Raw genomic sequence first — 14,046 nt, forward strand, 5'->3', positions numbered from 1 at the left:
AGAACACCTAACCCAAACCCGAACTTCAGTGAAGAAGTCCGGGTTCCGATCTGGGTACCACAGTCAGTTTTTTCTCATGCATGTGCAAAACGCATCGCATTTGCGTGGAAAAAATGAACATTGGAACGCAATCGCAGTCAAAACTGACTGCAATTGCGTGCCTACTTGCGCGGGTTTCCCACAATGCATCCGGAGCAAATCCGGGACGCCCGTGTGAAAGAGGCCTAAGTTCCTTTATTTTTTTACAGCATGTGGAGCCCCCGGGAGTGCCGGGACAATATTTTTCTTGCGCTTCAATGTCCATTTAAATATTTGCACATAAATCATCAGATTATAGAGATTTTAAGGTTCAAATTGCACCAATAATGAAGTTGTGGTGTAATCTGTAGAAACCATACAGATAGTTTAGTACGGATCAATTTATTAATGCACATTTATGTATTAATTCCCCAGGTCAAAAAGAGGGACATAAGAATCAAAGAGGGTAAATCCCGGTGATATCAATGAGCTCCAGTCTTCTGCTCTACTCCCCCACAGGGCAGGGAACTACAACTCCCACAATTCCTCCGCCCAACACAGCCTCATGGCATCTCCTCAGCTTCCGCTACCACGAGCAGCCTATAGGAAGTAAATCTGCTACGCTAAAGGTCCCCGCCCATCGTCTTGTCCAATCACCGTGGCCTAGGTGCTTGATTGACTTCTACAGTAGCCAACCAGACTGTTCCGTAGCAGCAGTGTACAAGAAGCGGGCAAGCGTGCGTTTGACAGAAAAGGGGCCTACATTTCCCGGTAGAAGCTGCTCAGCGGCCGTGCGGGGACGGACAGGAGCCGTTAGTACAGGTTTGTTATGGATGCATGTGTGTGAGGCCTTTCTATGAATGCTGCAGACGGTGTGTACATACGCCTGTAGTACTTGCCGTGACACTATCCTTTATTTGAGTAATGCCATTTACTGGTCCTATGTTGACTGGTTCTCCATGAGATGTGTAAGAATTGCGCCCCCTAGGAGGAAAAAAGGCCGTGTCTGGAATGAGCCCCCAAGTGTCCCCCGCTGCCCGCGTCCATTCCTGTGTCACGTGTTTGAGGACACGGACTTACCGTCTTTTTATGGGGCCGTGCACACGTCCGTTTTAGTAGCGTCTATTTTTATGACTCTCTTATTCCAGTTAGAAGTTATCAATGGATTGCCATCAGTTTGCAATGAAGGTCCAGCTGGGTGTTACTAGTTGGGGGTCTTTACTCTGGCAGCACTGATAGGATAGTGTCGGACTGTGCAGGGACCCCCCAACTGGTAATGCCAAGCTGGACCTTCATTGCAGACTGCTAGTAATTCATTCATAACTTCTAGCAGGAATAATACAGGAACGGCACAACATACAGCCATAAGACTAGAGGCTCCAGAATCGTTATTACATGGGGAATGCAAGGAGTTACTAAAGCAGGGGTCAGGCCCTACCGTTATTACAGCTTCCATAGACTTCTATGTATGCCTCCGATTGCGGACAAAATAGGACTATATATATATTTTTTTTTTGCGGAACTACGGATGCGGACAGCACACTGTGTGCTGTCTGCATCTTTTGCGCCCCCGTTGGAATGAATGGGTCCGCACCCGTTCTGCAAAGTTGGGGAATGGGTGCGGACCCATTCATACAGCTGTCTGGATGGGCCCTAAGACTGAAGTTTGTTACACCGGCATTAGTAAAAAAAAAAAAAAAAAAAAGCAGTTGGACCATTAAAGGGGTTGTCCAGTTTCATGATATACCTGTTCTCAGGATGGTCCAACTCCTGAACCTCTTGCTGATCAGCTGTTTGTGACCACTGCGTCCTCTTCCACGTGACTGTGGCGGAGATGCAGAGTGATTCCAGCTTTTTGTCCCATTCACTTGGGTGAGCGGGGAAGCTGTGGTTACTAGAGCCGCCGCCGCTACAAAGTAGAGGATGTGCAGGTAAGCAAAGTGGTCACAAATAGCTGATCGTCAAGGGGTGCCGGACCCCCGTCTATCTAATCTTGATAACCTATCCTGAGGATAGGTCTCTAATATCATGAATCTAAACAACCCCTTTAAGACGCCCGCTCCTCCGCTTGTTGCACTTCAGCCTAGCCGTCTGCCACAGACTGAACTCGGCCCAACAGTATATAGCGATAACTTACAGTACTTGTTCACCCTTGCGCTAAGCTCCACCCATGTATTTTTTGGAAAGTGCCACGAACGGCAAATTGAAGCGTTTTGCGCTAAAACGTTACTTTTCTTTGCCAGGAAATGGCATACAGATGTGTTAATTTCCTCCAGGCCATACCGTGGCACAGAGGGGCTGCCGCCCTGTGGTCTGAAGGCGAGGGGGCTCCGTGCAGCCTCTCTTGGGGGATTCGGCTGCTGCACTCATCTACATGTGTTCATCTTATATCCTTCTGTTTCCTTGCTGTAACTCAGGGCCGAGACGCGCAGCATCGCCTTGTGGGACACCGTGTGCGGATGATGGAGGAAATCCCCGAAGAATCGGACGTGGTGGCAGCCGTACGGCAGGAGGACTCTGACCGTGAGTTACACTGTCCTATGTTCGGTATTACAGGATTAGGGCTCATGCACACAACGGTATTTTGGGTCCGTGTCTGATCCGCATTGTGCGCGGACCCATAAGGCTCTATTCACACATCCGTAGTGTGTTTTGCGGATCCGCAAAACACGGACACTGGCAATGTGCGTTCTGCATTTTGCGGCCGGCACTAATTGAATATGCCTATTCTTGTTCGCAGTTGCGGACAAGAATAGGACATGTTCTATTTTTTCGGAAACGGAAATGTGGACCCGAAAGTGTGGGTCCGCATATCGTGCGGCCCCATAGAAATGAATGGGTCCGCAATTCCGTTTCCGCAAAATGCGGAACGAAATTGCGGACGTGTGAATGGAGCCTTAATATCTATGGGCTTACAAATAATGCGGGCAGCTCCACAGATGTCATCTGTGTGGTGGCCGTTCTGTAAATTATAGAACATGTCCTGTTCCTGTCCGTTTTACAATAGGCAGTTCTGTTAGGTAAATGTGGCATGCACACGGCGGTATCCGTATTTTGCTTGTTTGCTGCCTGCAGAATACGTACCGTCCTGTGCATGAGGCGTAATCCTGTTTTAGAACATCTTATAAAAACCGTGCACAGCATTATAAAAAGAAAAAAAATTCTCAGAGGCAAGATCCACAGGAATCCCATGCACGTTTGTGGAGGATTTGCGCAGATCTCACCTTTCACACTTTTGTAGCATCAGTTGACTTGCTGTGGATTTGAAGTCCGCTATGCAGGTAAATTTACTTGCAGATTTTTTCTTTTTTGCACTATGCGGATGATATGTCTTAGTCTCATTTACTTCACTGGTTCTGTAAAACGCAGTGGATTTGGCACACGCAAATTCAAAGTGTTTCTGTCCTGGGTGGACGTACTCTTAAAGTGAATAGGCACAAAAAAATCTCCCTCTTGTGTCTTTGTACACTTCTCTTTTCCTAAATAGTTCCAAAATAACTTTCTCCTCTCATTCTCTGCCTGGGTACAGAGGCTACCACCCCAGGCAGGTCTGACGATCCCCGTTGTCCACGTAGAGGTGGGAGGTCATAAATGTCTGGTAGATGTGACTATCTCCTTAACCCAGTGTTCCTCCACTATAATCCTCAGGGCCCACCTGCCGGTCATGATTTGAGAATGTCCCACAGAATGAATACCTGTGGTAAGTCCTGATGCATGGACACTAGTTATATCACCTGCTGAATGCTAAGCAAATCCTGCAAACATGGCCGGTAGGTGGGCCCCGAGTTGGGGAACAGTGCTCGGGTGGCAGGGTGATGGGGGAGAGGCCCGCTTTAACCCCTTATATCTTGAGACAAGACCAGAATCACAGCATTATTGCGTCTACTTTGGGAGATATATCTATTAGAAATTGGGTTGGGAGTGATGGCAGCTGAAAGGGGAAAACAGGCTTCAGCTGCTTTCACTTCCGACCCAATTTCTAACAGCTGTATGTCCCTATGTAGTGGAGATAATGCTGTGTGTGATTCCAGCGTGCTGCTTGGCTGTTTTCGGCGCTCCCATAGGAATGAATATAGGATGGCTGCAACAATGTCTGAGCTGGGAATAACCCTTTAAAGCACCCCCCCTTTAGCTGGCTGTGAGCTGACAGGCTACAGGGAGAAGAGAAAAAAAAAAGTATATAAATTTGGAGACATCAAGTGACCCACAGAATAAAGATATCGCGAGACATTTATCAAGCCCTATACGCCACAATTGTGGCCTAAAAAGTTGCACATTTAACTTTCCTGAAGTGCGGGGGAAAGGGCTGTGACTTAACAAAAGGGGGCGTGGCTTCACGGCGACCAGCGGTTTTTATTATAACTTTTGCTAGAAAGTGTTGCAAGTTATAACTGAAGTGTACGCCAGCGAGACTTCACTTTCTGGCGCACAGCAGGGCAGAGATGAACGTGATTTATTAAAAAGCTACTGCCTCTTAACAAATCGGGAGCATCTCACACCAGCACAGGGAGTCAAGACTGGCGTGTGGCTACACCATGAACAGTAAGGAGCTTTGTTATTGGTCTATCTGAGCGGGCTGTTGGAGTGTATGGCACACTGCTCTGCGGCTGAGCGCTTCAGACTCCTGTTTAGAGATCAGCAGGGGTCTCGGCGCTGGACACGCCAACGGTAGACAAGCAGCAAGCAACACCAACCTCGGACATGGATCTGGTTGCAAGACAGCGAGGACAGGGGACGCCCTCAGGGCAACTCATTCTATTGTGCTGTAGCTGGAAAAATACAGGAGGAGTAGTTTATAGATGCAGCAGACTGTGATGTGCCTGTGTACCCAGTGCAGAGCCCAGCACAAGACCCCCCCCCCCCCCCCTGGCTGATACACGAATGTCACAGCATGGCTGACTTACAGATACCCCCCTCCTCTCATTGCCAGTGCTAATCCTGGAGATGGCAGGGGGAGAAGAGGAGGCTGCAAGCACCATGAAACAGGAGGCTGCATGAGGGGTAGAATCGGGTTCACACACGGGCAGTAGTGGCCAAGGAAAAGCATCACTGTTCCACTATATACCGTACACTATTAAACTATGTACACTGTATACAGGACACTATCGCACTATATACCGTATACTATAACAGTATATACAGTACAGTCACAGTATGTACACTGACCAATATATACATTACGCTATCACACCATACACTATAGACATTATTCTATTACAGTACACTATCACACTACAGGGAGTGCAGAATTATTAGGCAAGTTGTATTTTTGAGGATTAATTTTATTATTGAACAACCATGTTCTCAATGAACCCAAAAAACTCATTAATATCAAAGCTGAATATTTTTGGAAGTAGTTTTTAGTTTGTTTTTAGTTTTAGCTATTTTAGGGGGATATCTGTGTGTGCAGGTGACTATTACTGTGCATAATTATTAGGCAACTTAACAAAAAACAAATATATACCCATTTCAATTATTTATTTTTACCAGTGAAACCAATATAACATCTCAACATTCACAAATATACATTTCTGACATTCAAAAACAAAACAAAAACAAATCAGTGACCAATATAGCCACCTTTCTTTGCAAGGACACTCAAAAGTCTGCCATCCATGGATTCTGTCAGTGTTTTGATCTGTTCACCATCAACATTGCGTGCAGCAGCAACCACAGCCTCCCAGACACTGTTCAGAGAGGTGTACTGTTTTCCCTCCTTGTAAATCTCACATTTGATGATGGACCACAGGTTCTCAATGGGGTTCAGATCAGGTGAACAAGGAGGCCATGTCATTAGATTTTCTTCTTTTATACCCTTTCTTGCCAGCCACGCTGTGGAGTACTTGGACGCGTGTGATGGAGCATTGTCCTGCATGAAAATCATGTTTTTCTTGAAGGATGCAGACTTCTTCCTGTACCACTGCTTGAAGAAGGTGTCTTCCAGAAACTGGCAGTAGGACTGGGAGTTGAGCTTGACTCCATCCTCAACCCGAAAAGGCCCCACAAGCTCATCTTTGATGATACCAGCCCAAACCAGTACTCCACCTCCACCTTGCTGGCGTCTGAGTCGGACTGGAGCTCTCTGCCCTTTACCAATCCAGCCACGGGCCCATCCATCTGGCCCATCAAGACTCACTCTCTCATTTCATCAGTCCATAAAACCTTAGAGAAATCAGTCTTGAGATATTTCTTGGCCTAGCTTGTGTGTCTTGTTCAGTGGTGGTCGTCTTTCAGCCTTTCTTACCTTGGCCATGTCTCTGAGTATTGCACACCTTGTGCTTTTGGGCACTCCAGTGATGTTGCAGCTCTGAAATATGGCCAAACTGGTGGCAAGTGGCATCCTGGCAGCTGCACGCTTGACTTTTCTCAGTTCATGGGCAGTTATTTTGCGCCTTGGTTTTTCCACACGCTTCTTGCGACCCTGTTGACTATTTTGAATGAAACGCTTGATTGTTCGATGATCACGCTTCAGAAGCTTTGCAATTTTAAGAGTGCTGCATCCCTCTGCAAGATATCTCACTATTTTTGCCTTTTCTGAGCCTGTCAAGTCCTTCTTTTGACCCATTTTGCCAAAGGAAAGGAAGTTGCCTAATAATTATGCACACCTAATATAGGGTGTTGATGTCATTAGACCACACCCCTTCTCATTACAGAGATGCACATCACCTAATATGCTTAATTGGTAGTAGGCTTTCGAGCCTATACAGCTTGGAGTAAGACAACATGCATAAAGAGGATGATGTGGTCAAAATACTCATTTGCCTAATAATTCTGCACTCCCTGTATATACTATATGCAGCATGCTATAAACACTATATACAGTACATAATCCCTATGTAAACTATATACAGAACACTCACACTAGATATAGTACACTATAAGTACATGATATTCAGTACGCTACTACACCACATGCTTTCAGACTATGTATCTGTACACTATATACGATTACACCACGTACAGGATCACACTGTCACTATGTCCAATATATAAAGTATGCCATCATACAATGTACACTATATACAGTACACCATCACACACATCATATGTTGAACGGTTGGGGGGGGGGGGGGGTGTCCATGCAGTGGCAGCAGAGCACCAAAAAAATATAGGTGGCACCATGCAACCCCCCCCCCCCCCCCCCCCCCCCCCGGTGTACAGAGTGGTATTGGGGTATGGCCACATGGAGCTGCCGTGATACGGTTGTTCTGCGGTCAAATGCCGCAGCAGCCAATTAGCCCTCAGCTTCCTTACAGTTAACTAATGACCACACTACATGATCGGTCTTCATTGTTAATGGCTGCGCTGCCATTAACAATGAAGACTGACTATGCAGTGCAGTCTGGAGTGAATGCGCCGCAGGCTATTATAGCCAAGTGATAAAGTACAGTCTAATATGGTGGATCTTCCCTGTACTTTTGTACTTTACCACTTGGCTATAATAACCTGCCTGTATTCGCTCCAGACCCCCCCCCATGGGCATATTAAGCCTATCGTGGAGGGAGGGGAGCAATGTTATTTACATAGGACTGTATTTTGGAGAAGCTGACGGGTGGGCACGTTCACACCGCCACAATTTATTTCTGTTCTGCTCCTTTAGATGAGGAAGTGCTGGATCGGGCACATAACTGAAAGGAATGGAGCTGAGCAGACTCCACTGACTATAATGGAGTCCTTTCAGGATCTTGTCTTTTTAACAGACAAAAAAAATCCTACAACGGAGCCTCCAACGCAGATGTGAACAATTGTAGCCCTACGTATTATGTATTTGTATTACTGCAACTTTTGTGCTCATCCTAGGGTAAAAATACTCCTCAAAAATGGTAAGAGGAGTATTTTTACTCTTCCAGAAAAAATGTAGTGCAACCTCTGGTCCCTTGACTTGTGCGCCAACTAGACTTACCTCAGACATAAATTCAAAATCTACAATGAAAAAGTGAAATTTTCGGGAGGGTTTTTGAAGTTTTAATGTGACTGTTAGGCGGTTAAAGGGGTTGTCCGGGTTCAGAGCTGAACCCGTACATCCCTCCATTTTCACCCAGGCAGCCCCCCTGACTTGAGCATTGGAGCAGTTCATGCTCCAATGCTCTCTTTTGCCCTGCGCTAAATCGTGCATAGGCATTTTCAGGAGTTCCAGTGACGTACCGGGGCACTCCATGGGGCTGCCAGGAAGCCTGGTGATGTCACCGGCACTGATGGGCAGGCTTTAGCTGAACACACTGCCAGGTGGAAGCCTCCGCCCGGCAGTGTTACTGTAAATAAGATGCTCCGATGCTAACATCAGGGGGGCTGCCTGGGTGAAAATATGGGTATGTCTGGGTTCAGCTCTGAACCCGGACAACCCCTTTTAAATTATACAATTATAGTGTAAAAAAGTGAAGGTTTATCTAAAAGCCTGAAGGATCGTTCTTCATGTTGGTCAGAAGTATAAGAGGTGCTGTAAATGAATCCTCAGTAATGCGATTTATATTCTTTTATTTTTTTGCAGCTGACCCATCAAACCTAGAAGAATTAAAAATCGCACAGACTTCAAGTGAGGCCGACACCAAGGGGAAGAATGACGTGGTACCCGAAGATGCTGCAGGTGCACAAAGCTGAATAGTATTGCAAAATGCTCTATACATGTATATAAGGGGAAACCACAATCGCAAATTGTATCCCATATTAACAGCCTGTATATGACTATTCTGTGCACTTTATTTTTTTTTTATTTTTTTTTTACAAAAAACAGGTGGATTATTTTCTGCATATAATTTTTGAAGCCCCACCATGTATTCTACTTCCTGTCCTGACTCTTTAACTTCTTCCTTAGTTTGGATGTTTAGCGCAGCAACACTTTCTTGATCAGACCATTCACTGTGACTAGAAAGGGAAGGCAATAGTCATGATACTGTTATCCTAATTTGCTAATCTACTATTTTACTAACAGATAGCATTTTCCACACAGCAGCAGTAAACTGACAATAGAATCCCTGTCTATATCTGAGTTTTATCTCTCTGTGCTGACTGCTACAGAAGGAGAATATCTTGTCTATAATTTTCAATGGCACAGAACTGCTGAAATGATAAAAAAAAATCGTTTTCTATAAATATTGAATTGAAAAAAATCCTCCTTCTGATGATCTTGTCCCTTTTTTAAAGGGGGTATTCCTGTGTTAAAGCAGATTGTTCAAAATTTATTATGGGGAAAGGGCCTATTATCTGAAATAAATGTTGTGCCATTTGTCTGACAGTAGCTATACACCTGACTGGTTAATAGCCTGCTATATTCTGTAGGGAGGCACTCCTGCATTAAAGAGGTTCTCCCGGCTTTTTCATGTTGATGAGTTATCCTCCGGATAGGTCATCAATATCAGATCAGCGGGGTTCTGACACCCAGCACCCCCTGCTGAGGAGATGGCGCGCACGTGCAGCCTCCCGTGTCTCTTCCTACTCGCTGCTATGGGACAGCATATCCTGAGGAAAAAGCCCGGAGAACCCCTTTAATGTAGTGGACTCGTCTTGCATAGGGAGCTTACTATGAGGAAAGATCCTGATATCACCTATAAGTCTTTAATGGCTGTTTCTGCGGGTATACATGACAAGCTGTGCACAGACGTTGGACTCTTCTTGGCAGAAGTTTCCGAAGTGGGCAGAGAAGTGTTTTTTTTTTTTTCCTGCTGACTCCTACGTTTTTCTCCTTCAGCCTAACAAAATAGAGAAAGTGTTGACATTGCAAATCCGTTATGCTCACTAATCATTTTAATTTCATGTGGCAGCTGTGAACGGAGCTGAATAGAATATTGTATTTTGTGGAGGACGCTGTCTGTTAGTTGCCCATGGACAAATAGATTAACTATAGTAGAAGGCTGTTTGGGTGATAGTTATCCTTTGGTCAAGTTTAGGGTGGATTCACACTGCATTTGGAAAGCTCCTGGCATGAATGTCAATGTAGCCATATATCCATAGGCAAGGCCCCATTCACCCAATAGAGGCCACAAAATTTTTTTTTTTTTTTTTTTTTTTTTTTATCGGATATTTTTTATTAAACAAGTATTCAAGATACAGAACAAATAAAATAAAAAAAGCGATGAGTATAGACAATCAAATTTGGCATTCAGATAATTGTCAAGACTTTTTCTATAATCATCCATATTGCAATGGTGAAAGCAAAAATACACCCTTCCAGATGTAACTCAAAATAAAATAAACCGCACACCCCACCTCCCAGCGATGAGACGGGTACTATAACACTTGTATAGGTAGCGTGTGTCAGCAAGTTGAAGAAGATAGAACGGTCGCCCTGGATAAGGTCTTAGCCCCTTCACTTTCCATGATAAACCTGTCTCTCAACTCCTCCACCCCAGATCACCCACCATAGTTATCATTCCCAATCCCGGGCTCGTATGTGCAAACTCCGAAACCAGGCGCAGCTCCGAGTCCTCTCCTCCCCTCACAGCCAAGGCAATCATATGCCGAATTGATCCTATAAGATACCCACTTGTCCCAGATTTTTGTGAACTTGGCCAAGCACTGCCTTTTAATATATACTCTTTTTTTTTCCAGACAAAGAATCTCGTCCATTCTGTTCAAAAATTCAACCCTAGAAGGGGGCTGGGGTCTAAGCCAGTATTTAGCAATTAATTTCCTGGCCTGGAAGAGCAAACGCTGCACCCCCAGGCGCGAATTGCGATTTGTAATGTCCAGCAGTCCCAACACACATGTCCTCGGACCAGGCGAGACCACAATGTGATAAGCCTCTTTAACCACCTCAGCCCCCATAGCTTAAACACCCTGAAAGACCAGGCCACTTTTTACACTTCTGACCTACCCTATTTTCACGGTTTATTGCTCGGTCATGCAACTTACCACCCAAATGAATTTTACCTCCTTTTCTTCTCACTAATAGAGCTTTCATTTGGTGGTATTTCATTGCTGCTGCCATTTTTACTTTTTTTGTTATTAATCGAAATTTAACGATTTTCTTGCAAAAAAATGACATTTTTCACTTTCAGTTGTAAAATTTTGCAAAAAAAACGACATCCATATATAAATTTCTCGCCCAGTTTCCTTGGGGGACACAGAAGACCTTGGGTATAGCTCATCTCCCTAGGAGGCGTGACACTAAGTGAAGACTGTTAAGCCCCTCCTCCACAGCTATACCCTCAGCCTGGAGAGAGAGACTGCCAGTTTTTGCTTAGTGTCCAAGGAGGCAAGACACTCCCTGCTCTGCAGGGCTGCTTTCTCCTTGTTTCAATTTTAGTTTTTTACTTTTTTATTTTATTTTTGTTCCAGATCATCAGGGATAACAGAGACGCACTAGACCTCTCTGTTCTCCCGGGGTTGAGCTGCGCCAGTGCCGGTCACCCGCACTGCTGCCTCCCCCACAGAAGGCAAGGTGGATCAGGGCAGCCTCGCTCCCCTACATCCCGCCAGCGCAAGGGTCGCCCGCACGCCAAGTCCCTCTCCCAGCGTCCTGCCACTACGGTGCCAGTAGCTGAAGGGGCGACCCTGCTGGAACGGACCGAGGGTGAAGACGACTATGGTGAGAGAGAGGCTTCTCCAGCCCTACGTCCCCCGTCCCCCCCCGGTCTCCTGCGTGCCTGACCCTATACTGGGCCTATGGACCCTTCTGCCCATGCTAGACCTAGGCTGGCTCCTGGGCTGTCGCAGGGCGACATTCTGCTCCCTCTCTCCTGGCCTCCAGGACATTGGCACCCTTCTCCCTACAAGAAGAATGCCTAGGGAGCTGCGGAGGTCCGCAACTAGCTGCCCCTGATGGAGGGGTTATGCAGGCGTCCACCCTCACAGACCCGGTCTCGGGGTCCCCCCCCCTCTTACCGGCCACTACTTCAGGGCCAGAGGGCCCGCGCCTTGCTGCCACTGACCCTCCCTACTCTCACGGACACCGTTCCAGGGGAAAGGAGGTTGTAGCTGCCGGCCATATGGAGCGCTGTTCTAGGCAGGTGCCCGCTCCAGGGGTGAAATGGCTGCCGGGTGCAGGGTCCTCACTTCCGGACAGCTGGGTGGGCACCGTGGCCTGCAAAATGAGCGCTTCAACAGCCCCGGCCGACCGTCGGAACAAAACTTGTGTTCCACTTCAAGGCCGCGATCCCGCTCTATCCGGGTCCCCGGCTCGCGGGGTGGGCACCCGCGGCCGGTATGTGCCGCTCCGTAGGCCCGGCTGGTACTTTAAATACTGTGCGGCCCCGGTCATCCGGGCGCCGCTAAAAATTTAGGCCCCGGCTCTTACGGCCCGCGGGGTGGGCACCCGCGGCCGGTATGTGCCGCTCCGTAGGCCGGCCGGTACTTTAAATACTGTGCGGCCCCGGTCAGCCGGGCGCCGCTAAAAATTTAGGCCCCAGCTTCACGCTACTAGGCCGCAAATTCAGGCCTCTGTTGGAGGGGGCTGGAACTTCTCCAGGCGCGAATTCTTCCCGCCTGGAGGTTCCCCCGCCCCCAGAGGATCGCAGTGCCGCCCCCCAGGCCGGATCCCTGTTAACCCTTTGGGTACAGGCCGGCTTCCGATGAGCCTGTATGGGTGGATCTGTGCCCTGTAGGTGGCCCCCCCTTTTATTTTATTTTTTTCTGCCTCAGTGAGGCTGTGTGTTAAAAAAAAAAAAAAAAAAAAAAAGAAAGTTTTTATTATATATATGACTTGTGGGCTGCGCAGGACGCTGCAGCCTCATCTCAGAGTGCTGCCTGTATACATGCCCCCCTTCCATAGGCGGCATGGTGTCGCGCTCCCTGGCTGCGGCGCTGCCAGGGTCTTTTTTTTTTTTCCCCTTCTAGGTGGTTTTCTTGCCCTTTCCGCGCTACGGCGCTGGTCAAGTGCATGCCTTTTCTGTAGGCAACATTCGTCACCCTCTCCAGTTATGGTGCCTGCCATGTGCAGGACCCCCCTCCTGGGCGGGATACTGCACTCTCCCTAACTGCGGGTTGGCCTTGTGCATGATCCCCCTTTCATTGGCGGCCTACTGCAGTTTCTCCGGATACAATGCTGGCCATGTGCACGACCCCCTTCCATAGGTGGAACACGGCACTCTCACTGGGTTCGCTGCTGGCCATGTGCGTGCCCCCCTTCCATAGGTGGAACACGGCACTCTCACTGGATTCGCTGCCTGCCATAGGCATGACTCCCTTCTGTGGACGGCATTCGGCACTCTCACTGGATTCACTGTCAGCCATGTGCATGACCACCTTACATAGGCGGTATGATGTACTCTCATTGGATTCACTGCCGGCCTTGGGTATGCCTCCTTCCCGGGTGGCGGCATACATACACTCCCTCGGTCGGTGGTTGTTCTCTCGCCGGTACATTGTTGGCCATGTGCATGACCCCTATACATAGCGGGGTGCTTGCACTCTCTCTGGATCCGCGGCCGGCCATATGCATGACCCCTCTTCTGTGGGCGGTGTACGCACTCTCACTGGATTCGCTGCCGGCCATGGGCATGCCTCCTTCGGTGGCATACACACTTTCTCACCGACTGCTCGCATTCTCCCTGGATGCGATGCTGGACATGTGCATGACCCCCCCCCCCCCTTCCTTTTCTGGGCGGCATACTACACTCTCACCAGATACGTTGCTGGCCTTGAGCATGGCCTCTAACATGGGTGGAACGCTTGCGCTTCCATTGGATACGGTGCTGGCCTTGTGCGTGACCACCCCTCATTCCATGGGTGGAATTTTGCACGCTCACAAGATTCAAGGCTGTCCTTGTATGTGCTGTACTGGACTTGCACATGTTCCCCTTCATTGGCGGAGTAGTTACACTCTCACGAAATTTCGGGTTGGGTGAATTGTTGCACACTCACTTAATGCTAAGATAGCCCTGTGCATGCCCCCCTTTTTCACTAGGTGGACCTCCTGCGTTCCTGCTGGATACTGTGTGGCCATGTGCATGGCGCCTTTCTGGGCGAAGTATGGTATGCCCTACTTCTCTGACGTAGGTACGGCCTTGGGCATCACCCCCTTTTTGGGGCAGGCCTTTGCATTCTTGCCCACTGCAGTTTGCCAGGTACATTTCCCCCCTTTTTCGGGGCGGT

At 47.8% G+C, this 14,046-nt stretch overlaps 1 protein-coding gene across 1 annotated transcript in view; it reads left to right on the forward strand.

Annotated features, from left to right (window-relative positions):
* Positions 1-710: 710 nt before the first annotated feature.
* Positions 711-14,046, forward strand: part of TRMT1L (tRNA methyltransferase 1 like) — a 61,215-nt gene continuing 47,879 nt past the window's right edge. Inside the window, exons 1-3 of the mRNA XM_040436368.1 lie at positions 711-840; positions 2,436-2,541; positions 8,507-8,602. Of these exons, the coding sequence (XP_040292302.1) occupies positions 2,478-2,541; positions 8,507-8,602 (160 nt within the window). The 5' untranslated portion in view covers positions 711-840; positions 2,436-2,477. The remainder of the gene's footprint in view (positions 841-2,435; positions 2,542-8,506; positions 8,603-14,046) is intronic.

Source organism: Bufo bufo, chromosome 6 (genome assembly GCF_905171765.1).
Source record: "Bufo bufo chromosome 6, aBufBuf1.1, whole genome shotgun sequence".
In the NCBI taxonomy this organism is placed as follows: Eukaryota; Metazoa; Chordata; class Amphibia; order Anura; family Bufonidae; genus Bufo; species Bufo bufo.